Source organism: Rhea pennata, chromosome 2, assembly GCF_028389875.1.
Source record: "Rhea pennata isolate bPtePen1 chromosome 2, bPtePen1.pri, whole genome shotgun sequence".
NCBI lineage: Eukaryota > Metazoa > Chordata > Aves > Rheiformes > Rheidae > Rhea > Rhea pennata.
In genome coordinates, this window is record NC_084664.1 from 1,376,719 (window position 1) to 1,391,441 (window position 14,723).

The following is a 14,723-nucleotide window of genomic DNA, read 5'->3' on the forward strand; positions in this document are numbered from 1 at the left end:
GCATATTTTCTCTTTTGCGTTCTGCTTGCTTAGACTGGCCAGTATGAAAAAAATAGATCATCGTAAATAGTTCTTTGGCCATTGAATAGAGTTTAACCTGAAGTTAAAAGCATAGTGGCTGTACTAAGGGTTTGTCTCCCCCAGTATTCTCTCTCTCTCAACCTGAAAGTGGATGTTCAAAAAAGAATAAAAGTGATACTTCCCTCCTCCTCTAAATATTTGAGGCTACAGAGATCTTAAGCTAGATACGTATTAATAACCATTAATGTATTTCTTGCCTGTGAACCTGTCCAACTTTCTCTTCTAGTATCCCTCCTGTGCAAGAGGGTGAGGGGTTCAAAACATTAAATGAGTAGCTGGTTTTAGCCTATGTGTAGGTCTTGTATTTAATTTTCTGGAGCAGTCATTAATGGCAGCTTCCTGCAGATAAAGTAGCTTTTTTGTATGCTTTGGGTCTCTTATTTGTCCTACTCCTATCCTAAACTAGTCAGGAGAAATCTCTTTATTTCCCCTCAGGTAAAAATCTTGGATAATAGTAGCTGTGAAAAATCGTCTTGCATTCAAGTCTTTTGCTTCTTAGCACACTGTTGTGAACCACTTGTGTTTGGCCTGAGTGTGTTGTTTTTTTCTTTTAGAAAAAGGTTTCTTCTGCCCATCTTTCCCAGCAATCTGGTTTTCACTGCATTTTCGTTCATTAATGTAACCATTTGTATGGACTTTTTATATTTGTTATGTTTTGTAAAACCAAATGGCAAGTTTAAGCAGACCAGTTCCAACATCCGCTTTTCAGTTTGCACTTGGTAACCTGCCTAATCTTACAGTCAAGTCAAAATACATTTGGACAACGAGCATCTGTGTTAGCTTATTTTTACTGTGTAGTGTACTCTGGCTTAGTTTTCTGAACTATGGCTACTTATATTCCCTCCCTCTTTCCCCAGGCAAAAATAACTTTCTTTAGATTGAGCTGTAAAGCCTATTCTAATCTCTTTCCGTTGTTACTGCTGTGTTGCTAATAGTTAAAGCCCTCAAAGTGAATGTGCTTCCGTCAGTGTCCAAGAGCACTTCCCTTAAGACTGCATTGCTGACAGCTAAGCTCAAGCCCTCTTCACTAATTGGCATTTTGGCATCTCCTCAGAGTACAGCTTAATTCTTTTAGTGCTAAGCTCCTTTGCTTCCTTCCTTTCAGACAATTTGGTTCTTAGCTCCATTCTTGTGTGTTTTCTCTGACCAGCAGCTCATGGCAGCAGTGCCTGATGTCTGTTCAGCTGGTGTTCATTATGTTTGGTTATGTTTTGTCCTTTCCCACTCCTAGGTGCATGCATGTGCTTAAAAAAAAAAAGTGATCACATTGCCTGTTGGTTTAGGACAAGTGCTATGTACGTGGTGTCTTTTTGGTCTTTCTGAGGAGGTGCAAAGCTGAATGTCTTAGTAAAACAAGTTGGCAGTGCTTATTTTCCTTTTTTTTTTTTTTTTTTTTCCCTTATTAACTTTCTGGTTTTTTTCCCCCCACTTCTAGCTGGATACAGTGCCTTGCTGAAGCATTGCACATGCTGGAATCGCCTAATCCCCTGATGCGTTCCGGGATGGCAGCTAGGTGACTGTTGAGGATGACCCTGACTGAAAAACTGCGCGAGAGGATATCGCGGGCGTTCTATAACCACGGACTGCTGTGTGCTTCCTACCCCATTCCAATCATCCTCTTCACTGGTCTCTGTATCTTGGCCTGCTGGTAAGTCCTGCTAAGTACTCATTTTCCCAGGTTGTTATTGGCTTCTAAGCTGTCTTAGCAACACAAATGTACTCAGGTTTCACTGAGTGTGCTATCCCAGAAGATACCATTTTTTGACAGGGTAGGTTGTTGTCATCTTTTTGTGTAGGATAAAAGGAAGGACAGGGATGAAGTATCTTGATACAGTTTATTCAGTAAAAAATAAAAAATAAATAAGTGAAACAAGTAAAACAATAAGTAAAATAAGTAATCCCCAGCCACCTAATGGTGAACTCCAAAACCATAAATTAAATATGGGGAGGAGGAAAGTTAATCTTTCTCTCCATTCTTGCATATTCTGTTCTCCCTGAAGCTTATACTCCTCTTTTTGAGCCCTTGCCGTGGTGTGCATTCTCTACTGATTTTCCTTATGGACTCTGCATTCATCTCCAACTTGTATGCGTATTATTGTTGCAGTCAGAAATGTTACTTGGTCCTCTTAATTATTTCCAGTGAGACATTATTACTAGTGGAATTGTGAAAGCTTTTGTGTTCAGATTTGTGTGCAGACACATGCATACCTGTGTGCCTGCAGGTTCTGTCTTCAGGGTTTTAAGTCTGTCTTATTTGGTCAAAATAAAACATGCTCTGATATACTCCTGTGCTTTTAGAGGAGCTCTAATAATGTTGGAATAGATACCTTGAGTGATGCTCAAAGAAATTTTTATGTTTGTAAGACACTTCTTTCTTCACATGTGTGGTAAAAGATGCAATGTTGGAAATCCGTGAGATCGCTTCTCAAGCATATGACTCTTGAAGGCTGTAAGCAGGAATAGAAGCATTGTTCTCCTGATTTTGCACAGCTGTGTATGATTCCATCTAAAAATTATTAATAGTTTTGTTTTCAGATCTTATGTTCTAGAGAAATAGGAAGTTTCTCTAAGGTCCAAGCAAATGTGTATAAGTTCTCTTTATCTAGGCTGATGTGGTTACAAGTAGCAGCTGTATCTCTTTGACTTTGGCTCTTGCTGGATGCTGCTTTCACATGTCAAGCCTGCACTAGCCAAAGTGCAGTTTCACTATGAGTCCTTAATCACCAGGCCACAGTGCTCTTGCTTGTTAACTGCTTCTTCAGAGCTTCCAGAAAAACTTGTTTTAGTAAGATATTCAGCTTTGTACCTCCTCAGAATTAAGTGCTGTTGCTGGGGTTAATTGCAGGAATGCAAGACAACTACTTTGGTTTAAAATGTTTATCAATACATATGTTGCAGTTCAGGAGGGATCAAAGTAATTCATGTTTACTGCCCTTCCTAAATTGAGGGTTTCCCTGACAATATGAGGGAATCTGATTTAGAATGGAGAGCTGGTGCCCTCCTTCTTGGAAACCTTATGCCCACTAGGTCAAAATTGGTACCTATCCTGTATTTTGGTCTTATGTTTGGAGAAATGTGAATTAAGGTCTCTCACTAAGTTCCTGAGGCTTCAGAGTAGGTCTTTCTTGGCAGATTAGTTACTTGTAACTGTGTATTTGTGGAGGTGCCTGCATTACTCAGTGCTGGCATTTGAGGATTCTGCAATTATTGGGTAGCTTTAAACTGCTGAAGGGAGTCTAAAACATGGTCAAACATACGGTTACCTTCATAAAGTGAATAGTTTGTTTTTCTGATGAGCTCCAGTACCTCATTAGCAAAACAAATAATGGCTCTAGGAGGGAAAGGATTTTTAAAATACTGTGACATCTTCTGTGAGCAGGAGTACCTTGGCAAAAGCTGAAGTGCTATAACCAACATGGCTAAAGTTCTCCCTCTTTAGAAGTTATTTTTTGAATGTTTCACTTCCTGTTCCCATCTGCTCTGTATTAACTGGTGTTAACTAGGTGCTAATTCTAGCTTGAGAAGTAGCAGTACTAATTAGGGCAGAACTATTCTGGAGTGCAACCCTTCTATGCTTGAGCATTTCAGTGTGGTAAAACTGGACCCTTCTAGGATATATACATGGGATACTCTGAGATATTTTCAGACTGGTCGCCTTGGGATACTCCATTCAACGGGCTACCTCCCTGCTGGGTAGACCAGGCAGTGGCTGTTGGAGTTCAGCTGCTGCTGTTGCATTTTGGTGGGAGAAGGGAGAGGTTGGTGTGCGTGGGTACAGCCTTGCATTTGGAAAAGACCGTCTTGTGTCAGTGACACCGTAAAAGTGGTCCAGTAATGAAGTTTGGCTGCTGTTGCTGCAGAGGCTGCTTGGCTCACTCTGAGTAAATGCAGTTGATCCGTGGGTTTTTTATCCAGGTTAAATAATCACAGGAAGGGTGTGCATATTGGCTAATAAATAGAACTTGCCTCTAAATGCCAGATTATCCTAGACATTCTTCAGAATGGTTTCTGGCCAAAAATTACTTCTTGGAAATCTGGTTTGGGGTTGAAGTCTGTATGCTCTTTAGTCTGTCTATGAAGCTTATAAACTGGAATGTAAATTATTTTGAAAAGATGTTTTTAAGCTAGTTCACAGTCCTTTTCTACTTTCTCTAATGTAAGCTGTTGTTTCTGGTGTTTTATTAAGGTGTTAGGAGTGTTCCTCCCTTCCACCCCACTTCCTTCCTGATAAATCTGCTTCTATTTCTTCTCAGGCTGAAACTCTAAGGAGCAGTGCTATTGGGAACACGCATCCTTGATATCAATTAATTTGAGAATAACTTCTGTTTTCTTGGGTCTGCATAGTTTTGCAGTTGCAGTCCTTACATTGTTTCTGCTTTTAAAACAGAAAATAAAACTCACTGTATGCAGGTACAGTACAATGAAGCTGTATTGTCAACTATGTTGTATTCCAGGTTCCTTGACTCGTGCCAGAATTTGGATATTTTCTTGCCAGAGCTCAAATTCAGGGGGTACTCTCTGCAGTTATGAGTATCCTTACAAGTCTGAGAGATGTCTGCTTTGTGTAGAGTAGTCTGATATCTGTGGTGTGTGGCAGCATGCGGTTGTATTACCTCTGTGGCTAGCATAGCTATGCCTGTTGGAAGCTAATCTTGTAATAAATGCATAGGGGGTATGGCAGTATAGACTTGAAGCAAGATATCTGGTAACTTCGCACTATATTGCACTAGAATCTTTCAAGTGTGGAAGTCTTTTTCTCCTTTACAGTAGCGTTTTATAGCTTGGGAGAGGGGGGTGCCAAGGCCAGAAAAAAGGCTTTATTTTTATTTTTTTAAGTCAGGATGATTGAATATATAAAATAGCATAACAGGAAGACAGATGTGATTGCCTGCAGTCATTGAAGTGACTGTTAATCTAAGAGGTGAGGCAGGAAACTTTGAAGTATTGTGATAATCAGTAGAATGAGTTTTAGGCTAATGTGTTAACTTGCTTTAGGCGGGAGTTCAGTCTTGGAACTGTGTCTGTTCGAGTTCATTTATTCATTACATACTTGCCGTGTTCTCCTACTTTTTGAGGCATCTGCTATCAGCCACAGTACGAAACAGGCTATTGGACCAGATGGACCATTGGTCTGACCCAGCTCAGCTAGCTCTGAATAGACCTGTTTTAAAACTCTGCCAACCTGACTATCATCCTAGAATGCAGAAATGGCAGCTGTGGGCATGTTCAGTATGGTGCCATGTGGACTGGATACTGTCTGCAAGAGCTGCTGTACTAGTTATGGGAATCATTGGGTGCAGCGGAAACTTGACGATGGGCACGAGGTGCTGTCTGCCTTTTTTCTTCAGTCATATGGTGAGGACTCTGAATAATGATCTTTGACGCCAACTTAATGCTGGAATTTCATTTGTTTTCTGCTCTTTAGAAGTGTTCCAGTTTCTTAGGACAAATCTTACTGATTCATCTCGTCCACCTGTGAAAAGAGGGAAGTGTGATGAAATTTGGAGAAAGGGGCTGATGGAGAAAAACAAGGCCCAGTTTCAAGACAGAACTTGATTTAGGCAGTGTTTCTGTCCAAGACAAATGGTAGAAGAGACCTTCAGCTCTGGTTGGATAGTAATGCAGATCAGTGTCTGAATCAAACGGGGCTAATGAAACAGTAGGAACTACAAGTCATTCTAATAAGGAAAGAAGATAGGCAAGTGATGTGATCCAGTGGTTTCTAAATGACTGTTATTAACAAGGAAGGAGCTGTATCCTCAGTCTTGTTAAAATATTAGTCCCTGGCCCTGAACAAAAGTGCAGTAAGAAAAGATGGTAGAGCAAAAGCGAAGCGTTCTGTATTCTTCAGTCCCACGTGTGGTTAACAAATGTAGCCTATGGTTAAAGCAAGCAGATGATAGATCCTGGGAGGGTAGATTCTGAATCCTGAAATGGGGAGGGAGAGGGAGAGAGATTCTCAGAATATGTACGCACCTAGATTCAAGGAAAGCTTGTAAAACCTTACTACAAAAGAAGTTAACTCAATTTGTTCCTCCCCCCTCCCCCAGCCAGACTCCTCAGTATAACAGGACTGTTTTTGTGCGTAGATAGTCAGCACTGAAGGACCAGGTAGCACAGCCAGCTTTGCAGTAACTCTCTTGCTACAGAATATCTCCAAAGCATCAGTTATAGGTTATCTGAATGTATTTACATCCTGTCTTTAACTTTTAAGTGTTCTGTGTAGACAGTTTTTAATGTCACCTATAGATGTAATGTATCTGTTTTTATTAATGAGTTAATATTCAAACTAAAAGCAGAAAGTGCCTATGATTCTTACTCTACAGTCTTAACCTGGATTATCAGATTTCAGTTGTGTTGGCTCTTACTTTAGAGTGAAGGTTTTCTGCTGAACTAGGTGCTGATAGGCCTTGCTAGTGAACTACTTGTTTTACTATACACTCTGTTGTGGGTGGCATTCATTTTGATCATCTCATTTAAATAGATTTTTTGTTAAGAAACATTCCTGTTCTTTGCAGGGACAAACCTATTAGGCTTTAGAGGCAGTCTCTTTTTACTGGAAAATAGTAAAATACTGTATCTGATAAGTAGTCCCTCCTTCCCAACTCTGAGAAGAACAAAAGTGGGTACATATTTATAAATCAACAATCGGGATAAATTTGAAATTGTTTTATAGTTCTGAAGAATATTTTTTATTTAAAGGAGGAGTTAAAAATCCAACAGTTGACTTTATGAAGCAGGTTTGGGAGCGTTAACAGGATGAGTCTCTGAGTGTTCATTCTTTGATTGACACATTAGGTTCTGCTTCTGAAGAGTCTTAGAGCTATCTGGAACCAGAGGCCCTTACATATGTTTGTGTGTGTGTATTGTATATTTTTTTCTAAAAACATTTTACTATCTTGCAGGCTTGTGTATATTGTGTGAACCAAAGGAGCTGTGTTTCTGTCAGCCTCTTCATGTTCCAAATGCATAGAGAATGGTCTCCTGTGGAAATGAATGATGAAACTAGATGCAAGCAAGTTCTGTGTGATGAGACCTCAATTCTGCTTTTTAGCAAAAGGAAACTGGCAGCACAGAGTGGGGGGAAGAATCTTTACTTTTGCAATGCAAATTTTTGAAGGTCCTGTCCACAGGAAACAGTGCAATGCGAATGCATCATTTATTCAGAAACAGGTATTGTTTATGCACTTAGTAAGACTAAACAGTGAATTGTTGCTGCCAAGTATCTGGCCTTCTCTACCCACTGGCAGTTACTCAAAAAAAAAAAAAAAAAAAAAAAGCTCTGTTAAATGGAAACTAAACACAAAATGCATCTTGCTTTCTCCTTAAGTACAACCTAAATTTCATGGGAAAATTAATGAAGTGAACTGCAAAGTAGAATTGCTGTATTACTTCCTTGTGCTGCAGAACAAACAAGAAGACCCTTTTCATCAAATTTTGGATATCTTATTAGCAGCGAGTTTTCAGGTTGTGATATTTAACTTTGGCTGGAAATGGGCTAAAAGCTTCTTCTAAAGTGTGCAAAATGAAGGTGGTACCTATTTTAAGGTAATGTATCACTACCCGCCCTGTTATCTAAGATCCGGCAGCTCTCTACTTTCCTCTGTGTTCACCAGTAGAGGACTCTTCTGGGACACTGGAGATCTCTGCTTTGATTCTACATTTGAATGAGGAATATGCAATTTCAGGATTTGCAGTCCTGTTGGATTGCCAGCTGCCTCAGGCTGACCTGGCAGTCCTCCATCTTGGCCATCTAAGCTGTCTTGAAAATATGTAAACTAGTTGGATGAACATTTTTGCCTGAACCCATGTCATGTTTGATAACAAAAATGTGTTCTTGCTTGAATTCAGCAGTAATAACTTGTAGATGATCAATTTTTCCTCACTTTTGAGTTTGCAGAAGGGTGTCAGGATGCGCTGACTGTCTGAAAAGAATTCATTTTCAAAACCAAATTTTCTTTTTGGACTTTCCTGTTACTGTTTTAGATCCTATTTTTCTCCTCTCCTTTCCCTTCCAGTGTTAAAGAACTTTGTCAAAAAAAAAAAAAAAAACTGTAACAAAAAGAAAACTGGTTTCTATCATTCATTTTTAATTGTCCTTTCCTGCAACTCAGTATGGAGTAATTCTCCATACTTGGTAGAAGTGCACTTAAAAATGAGCCTGGCTTGCCACGTCTCAGTCCTTGCAACGTCTAGCTCCTGTGGGGAGCTAGGAAGCTTCTGACAACTCAGCAAGCAGCTCTCGGTTTGTTCTTTAAGTATCTCTTAAAGGTGCTCTAACATTGCTTTCTGAAGCAGTAGATCTAGTGAGAAAACCCAATGATATTGAGAAATTCACTCCTTTTTTTTTTCCCCATTCTTGCTCTCAGTCTGTCTTAGTTATCAATGACTAGGTGAGTCATTATTGTCTGCCTGCATAAGGCTAAATAAACTCAAGAGCTAATGTTTTAATATTTTACTGGAAGTAGTTTAGAACAAATGAATAGTAGAATGTGTGCTTTGTGTTCTTCCATCAGACATTCTTAAAACTCTTCATAAACATGAGTCCTGTGATGTAAGTAGACTGTCTCCTTTCTCTTATTTGGACATATATTTATGTTGTAGTTGGTTCAAGATCAGGGAGTTTCTGTTAAGATTCCCAAGAATAAGTCTTGTTCCTGAGCTCTGCTGCAAGACAATAGCACAAGCAATATGAACTGTATTTAGATCATGTTGTCTTATATACCTATATTTAGCTCCTATAGTCCTTATCATAACTGCAGAACAGTCTATTTTAAGATAGAGGTTAAAGTGAATTTCCTGTGTGGCCTTTCCCCTGAAGGCGGTTGCTGAAAACACGGATTGTAATAAATTGTTGCAGCTTTTTGGTATGTCAGACAACCTGCTAGGAAGTACTGCTCCTTATGGATGCATGCTAATGTCTAATCTAATGCCACAGCTGTCTGCAGCATTTGTAGTTTCAGCAGAACATACAGGGAATATCAGCAAAGACAAAAGCTCTTGCTCCCAGTGAAGATATTACCTATGAGAGTGCTGCCATGCTCACATGGTAGATACTTGCACTGCAGTACTGGCTTCATGAACAAGATTGATTGATTTGATCCTGGCTGTTAACTGAGACTTGGTACATCTTACTTTTAACAATGATCAGTATGAAAATTAATACGCATAAGCAAGTAGGAAAATGAAGAGAATTGTGTTTAATCTTGGCAGTATGGCTTTCATTGATTTAGCAGCCTGGAAGAGTAAAGGCAGCTGAAGGAGCACATCAGTGTGACTGCATAAAACTGTAGACTAGGTAGGAAAATACCTAATGCTATTTAGTATCAAGTGAGGAAAAGGTGGATTTTCTGAGTAACCTGCAAATTAGATGCTGCTTTCTTCTTCCTTGTCTAGTGCAGTGATAGATTCAAAGTACATACTGGAGGGAGCATGTAGATCTCTCTATGCAGCATTAATCCTGTTCCATATTCATGATTTAAGCAATAGAATTGAAGGGAAATGCAGAAGTTGATTTGGATGTCAACAGGTCTAGACTGAGTGCAGGGCTGAAGAGGATGGATAGGAAAAGGAATCTTGGTTACCTTGGTTACACTGACAGCCACAGTAGGGTATAGTCCTTAGCAGTGCTCACAAATCTCTAATTTTTTTTCTTCTATCAAGAACTTTCCTCTTATTCTTCCCCTCATTCTCTTTGATAGTTTCAACAAAATGCCATTAACTCTTTCCTGCATTATATGTGCATGTGCTTTTGAACTTCTTGGACAACTGTTTGAAATCCAAAAATGAAAGGGGGAACCCCTCTCCCCTGCTCATTCAGGAACAGCTGTTAAGGAGCCATGAGTTGCTGTGCTAAAATGCCTGGTATTTTGGGAAGTGGCTGATTTTCATTCATGAATGTGTTGGCACTTTAGGATGCGAGTGGTTGCTTCTTCCGCTCTACAGAGAGTTAACCTTCCCCCCTCCCCCAACTCTTTTTAAAAACAAAACAAAACAAAAAAAGCTGAATTCTCAACTGATCTCTTTCATATTAGTGAAGGTGGAGTAGCTCGTCATATCTTGTGTCTTTGCCTGAGCCCTTGTGTTAACCTTACCCAGCTGGAAGTTGTATACAGCTGCCATGTTGGGTCAGAGCAGATGGTCAGGTGTGATTCCTCCTCCTCATTGTCACCTGCCCTAATGTCTCTCCTGCCACATCACTCTTCTCTCTTATTTTGACCATTGTCTTGTTTTGTCTTGCCAGTCATTTTATCTCAGTTTGAATATTTGATCTTCTTAGTTTCCAGTACACTTTAATCTGCAGTCCCTAATGGAGATATGACGATGTAGTTTCTGTGCATTTAGAAATCCAGTGGGGATTTATCTTCTCTGAAGTAGTCTGTCGGCTCCTGTGTGAGTTTCTTTAGCCTCCTTCAGCAAGGAGTTGCTGTGAACCTGTCTCCTATTAGGTTTGTTTGATGACCCCTAGCTATTGGAAAAGATAGCCAACAGTTCATTCTTATCTTTCCTGTCTATGCCGTTCATGCTTTTATTTACATCCGTTGCATCCCCTGCAGTTGTTGTTGTTTCATTTTTGTTTTTGTTTTTCCCCGAGATGAGGAATATTAGCCATTCTGCTTAAAAAAGATTAGTTCAACTCATCACACACAAAGAAGCAATCATCAGTGGTGCATACCCCTTCTGGAATAAGTCTATGTGAAGTCAGTCATAAGCAACTCCATGGCTTAATCACTGAGTCACTGTTTTTGCACTACTTGCCTATTTTTGGGGGCCTTCTGAGTGACTTAATACTTTACTCATCATTGCAGTCACCTGCAACAGGACTCCTAGCCACAGTCATATTTTAGTTTTTCTTCTTTTTCCCTTCTTGCTGGTGATAATGTCTGATTGCTTTCTTTAGTTGAACTTTATTCATTTCCAGTTTGTTGTACAGCTTCCATAGCAAAAGGCAGAGCTATTGTGAACAGCAGATAAGTGTGTAGGAAGAAAATTTTCAGTAGTAAAGGAGTTATGCCACACCTCCACTCCAGGATCTGGCAACAGGCATCCTCTTTGGAGAAGAAATGGTATTATTCAGACATAAATATGCTGGTGGTTAAGAACCAACATGGTGGAGCGTCTGAGAGCTATCTCCAGAGACTTTTTAAAAAAAAAAAAACACAAAACAAAAAAACGATAGAAATGTTTATTTTAGTAAGTTTCTGTGGTATGTTAGCTTGTTAGCTAGCATGTTAAGGCCCTTCTTCATGCTCTCAAGCAGAGAAAGGGTACAACAGAATCCAGAACTACTTTATGTGACATGCTAAATCCTGGCAAAACATCTGTGATTATGGCCAGGTTGTCATTTGCAGACAGCTGTGTAAATTTAGGTCACTAACCTTTCCCAGCTGTTTTCCTGGCCATGTATTGGAGGCTCCCACAACTTTGCCAGTAGTTTGTGTGAACACTCCCTAATTTACTTTAGGCAAAATAGAGTGGTTAATTATATTTAGGTCTTTTCTACTGACAGTTCAGGGGCAGTAATTGCTGCCAGAGGAATGATGCCAGCTTGGACAGGCTACCTTGTGATATCTGAGCTGCAAAATACAATATATTGTCCACTTATTTTAAGCTTGGTGCTATTGCTTGTTAACATTTTGCATAATAAGTGTAGCTTCTCTGCATACTATCTTGAAGATATGTATATTATATTGAACTTAAGATTAATTCTTTTTACAGAACAAGCAATTTGGGGTAGAGAGGATATAACCTGCACACAGATACAGCTTGCAATTCTACCATTACTGGGAATGGAATTGAGCATCTAATGTATTTTCTCTCTCCTTCCATTTGGTTAATGCTCTACTGAAGTGCATAGAGATGTACAGGAAGACAGGGTCCTAATTAAGAGTAGGTTCCTCAGAGTGCTGTCTGCTCCATTAGGGAGATGTGCTCATAAAACTCATGTTGGCCTATGGTGCTAATTCTAAACAGAAAATGAGTTCCCCTTGTATAATGGGCAGAGGAGGAAAGAGTGAAGGTGCTCTGTTGAATATAAGGATGATTTTAACAGTTCAGTTTCATGTCACTTCCAAAATTTTGTCATCTCTAACCATGCCATAGACTGACAATGTTGTATAGCTGCTTTTCTTCTCCAACTTCACCTCTAATTCCAGTCAGGGTAGGTCTGCAGAGCAAGATGCAGTGGAGCTTGCCCAAGTGGTTTGGGGAAAGCCCTATTTTGGAAGAATTGGGAATATATTTGTCATTCTATGCTTGCAGGCAGCGATTTCTAGAACTGTCATCCTTATTATTAAATCACTACTTTTTTTTTCTTGTACTTTTGCCTGGAAATAGAAATTGTGATGCTCTTCAGAGAGGGCAGCTTGCTACAGGGAAGAAGAAACTTTCAGAAATATTCTTGGGCCTGAATCAGTTGTCCCAAAGTGTTACGCCGAAGTGTCCTATTTTTTTGTACAGATCATATACTTGGAGCCAGAGTAGGACTATTTGAATCTTCACAAGTTTTTACTCATACTCTGCTACTAAACATCGAGTTTTGGAGTTCAGTCACCTGCAGCATGGGACAAACTATGAGAACAGTCAAGAGTCTATGGAATTAGCAGGGACAGAAGAAAGAGCAGCTTTTCTTTGTAAAGCAAAGAAAACTGTGTTCCAGCAGTCTGACCAATGTTAATTACAGGAACAGGCTGATCATTTAAGTTTGACTTGCAGCAGGAACTTCAACTCTCTCTAGAAGTTTATATTTTGCAAATACTGGGTAGGCGGTAGGTGCGTGTTCATTGCTTATACTGTGGAATATCTGGCTAGACTGTAAGCTTTCTGAACTCTTTCATCACAGGTCTGTAGATCGTGAATTCCTGTTGTAGGAGAGCAAGTATGGTACACTTTCCTAGGATCTCTCTCTACCTCTTTCTCTTTTATCTATGTGGTCTGCACTCTTAGATTTGAAAACTGTTTTCACCCTTGCATTAATGTTTTTCAGATTTGGTCCCTTCATCCAAATCCAAATGAGAGTGTGTGTGTGTATATATTTGACTAAAACTCGTTTATTGTTGAGGAAGAAGAAAATCCAAAATGACTGTATGGGATTCATCTTTGTCATTCTGTAAATTAAAGCCATAGAGTAACAGAGGGGACCAACCTGGAGTTCAGGAGAACAAATTTTGGCCCATTCAGTCATCCTCATGGCAGGATCCAAAGGGAAACCCCCTTGGATGGTGAAGGGGTCCAGGATGGCTGGTTAATCATCAAGGCAGCCTCCTTAAAGCACAAATCTGATTCATTCCAATGTGCAGAAAGCTGAGCATGCATGGCAGAAGGCCAGCATGGATAAATAGGGAGCCACAAACTAAGCTCAAATTCAAAAAAATAAGTACCTGGAAGATGGAAGCAGGGACAGACTACCTAGGAGGAATAGAGACATTGTCTGAACATGCAAGATGGAGTAGAAAACTCGGAGCTTAGCTGGAGTTGAAACTAGTGAGGGATGTGAACAGTAACAAGAAAGGCTTGTATACGTATTAGCTTCCCCTAAGAAAGAGAAGGCTAAGGAAAACAGGTTCACTGCTTGGTGGGGCAGGGGATCTATGGATGTAGAAAAAGAGATGCTACTTCCCCCCTTTCCTCCCACTCCTCACTTTTCATTGATAAGTTCTGGCACCGGAAGTCCCTGAGTCTATTAGCAGAGTCTGTGGGAATGGAGCATAGACAGGGATACAGTTAGAGGGCATGTAAATCAATTAAACATATGCAAATCCATGAAACCAGAAAGGATGCCTCTGCTGCAGGAGCAGGCCAATTGCTCATTGCAAGGCTGTTCTCTCGTCTTTAAAAGGTCATAGAAATTGGGAGAGGGTCTACAGGCTGGTCAGCCTTGCCTCACCTTCCTGGAAGCTGGTTCCAAGTGAATGAAGGAGAAGAATGTTTTTGGGAACAGCCGGTATGGATTTACCAATGGCAAATTATGCCGGACTAATCTGATCATCTGCTGTGATGAGATGACTGGTGCTGTGGACAAGGGGAAGAGCAGAGGATCTTGTATACTTTGAGTTTAATGAGGCCTTTGACATGATTTCCTATAGCTGAATTGGTAAGATATGGACTGGATAAGGGGATGATAAGGTGGGTGGAAAATTGGCTGGATCACAGATTCAGAAGGGAGGTGATCAATGGTACAGGGTCCAACTGGCGGTTGAATATTAGTGGCATCTGCCAGGGACAGATACTGGGACCAGGCCTGGTCAACATCGCTATTAATGACCTGTGTAGTGGGACAGAGCGCACTCTCACCAAGTCTGCTGCTGATACCAAATCAGTATCAAAAGGGGAGAGCAGGCAATATGGTGGAAGGCAAGGGTGCTGGTCAGAGACTGACAGGCTGGAAGGAGCCTCCTGCAGTTCAACAGAAACAAAAAGGCAAATGCCAAGTCCTGCATCTGGGACTGCAGGACGGAGCCCCTGCAGCAGGACAGGCTGGAAAGCAGCTTTACGGCCAAGGACCTGGGAGCCTTGGTGGACAAGCTGGACACGAGTCAGTACTGCGCCCTTGCAGCAAAGGTGGCCAACGGCATCCTGGGCTGTATTTGCAAGAGTGTAAGCAGCAGGGGGAAGGAAGGGATTCTTCCTATATGTTTGGCCTT

The 14,723-nt window shown here is 40.5% G+C and overlaps 1 protein-coding gene across 2 annotated transcripts in view; it reads left to right on the top strand.

The window, feature by feature from the left end:
- Positions 1-14,723, top strand: part of SCAP (SREBF chaperone) — a 76,900-nt gene that overhangs the window by 18,560 nt on the left and 43,617 nt on the right. For both annotated transcript variants that reach the window (XM_062568657.1, XM_062568656.1), the window contains one exon: positions 1,517-1,729. In XM_062568657.1, the coding sequence (XP_062424641.1) occupies positions 1,608-1,729 (122 nt within the window). In that variant the 5' untranslated portion in view covers positions 1,517-1,607. The remainder of the gene's footprint in view (positions 1-1,516; positions 1,730-14,723) is intronic.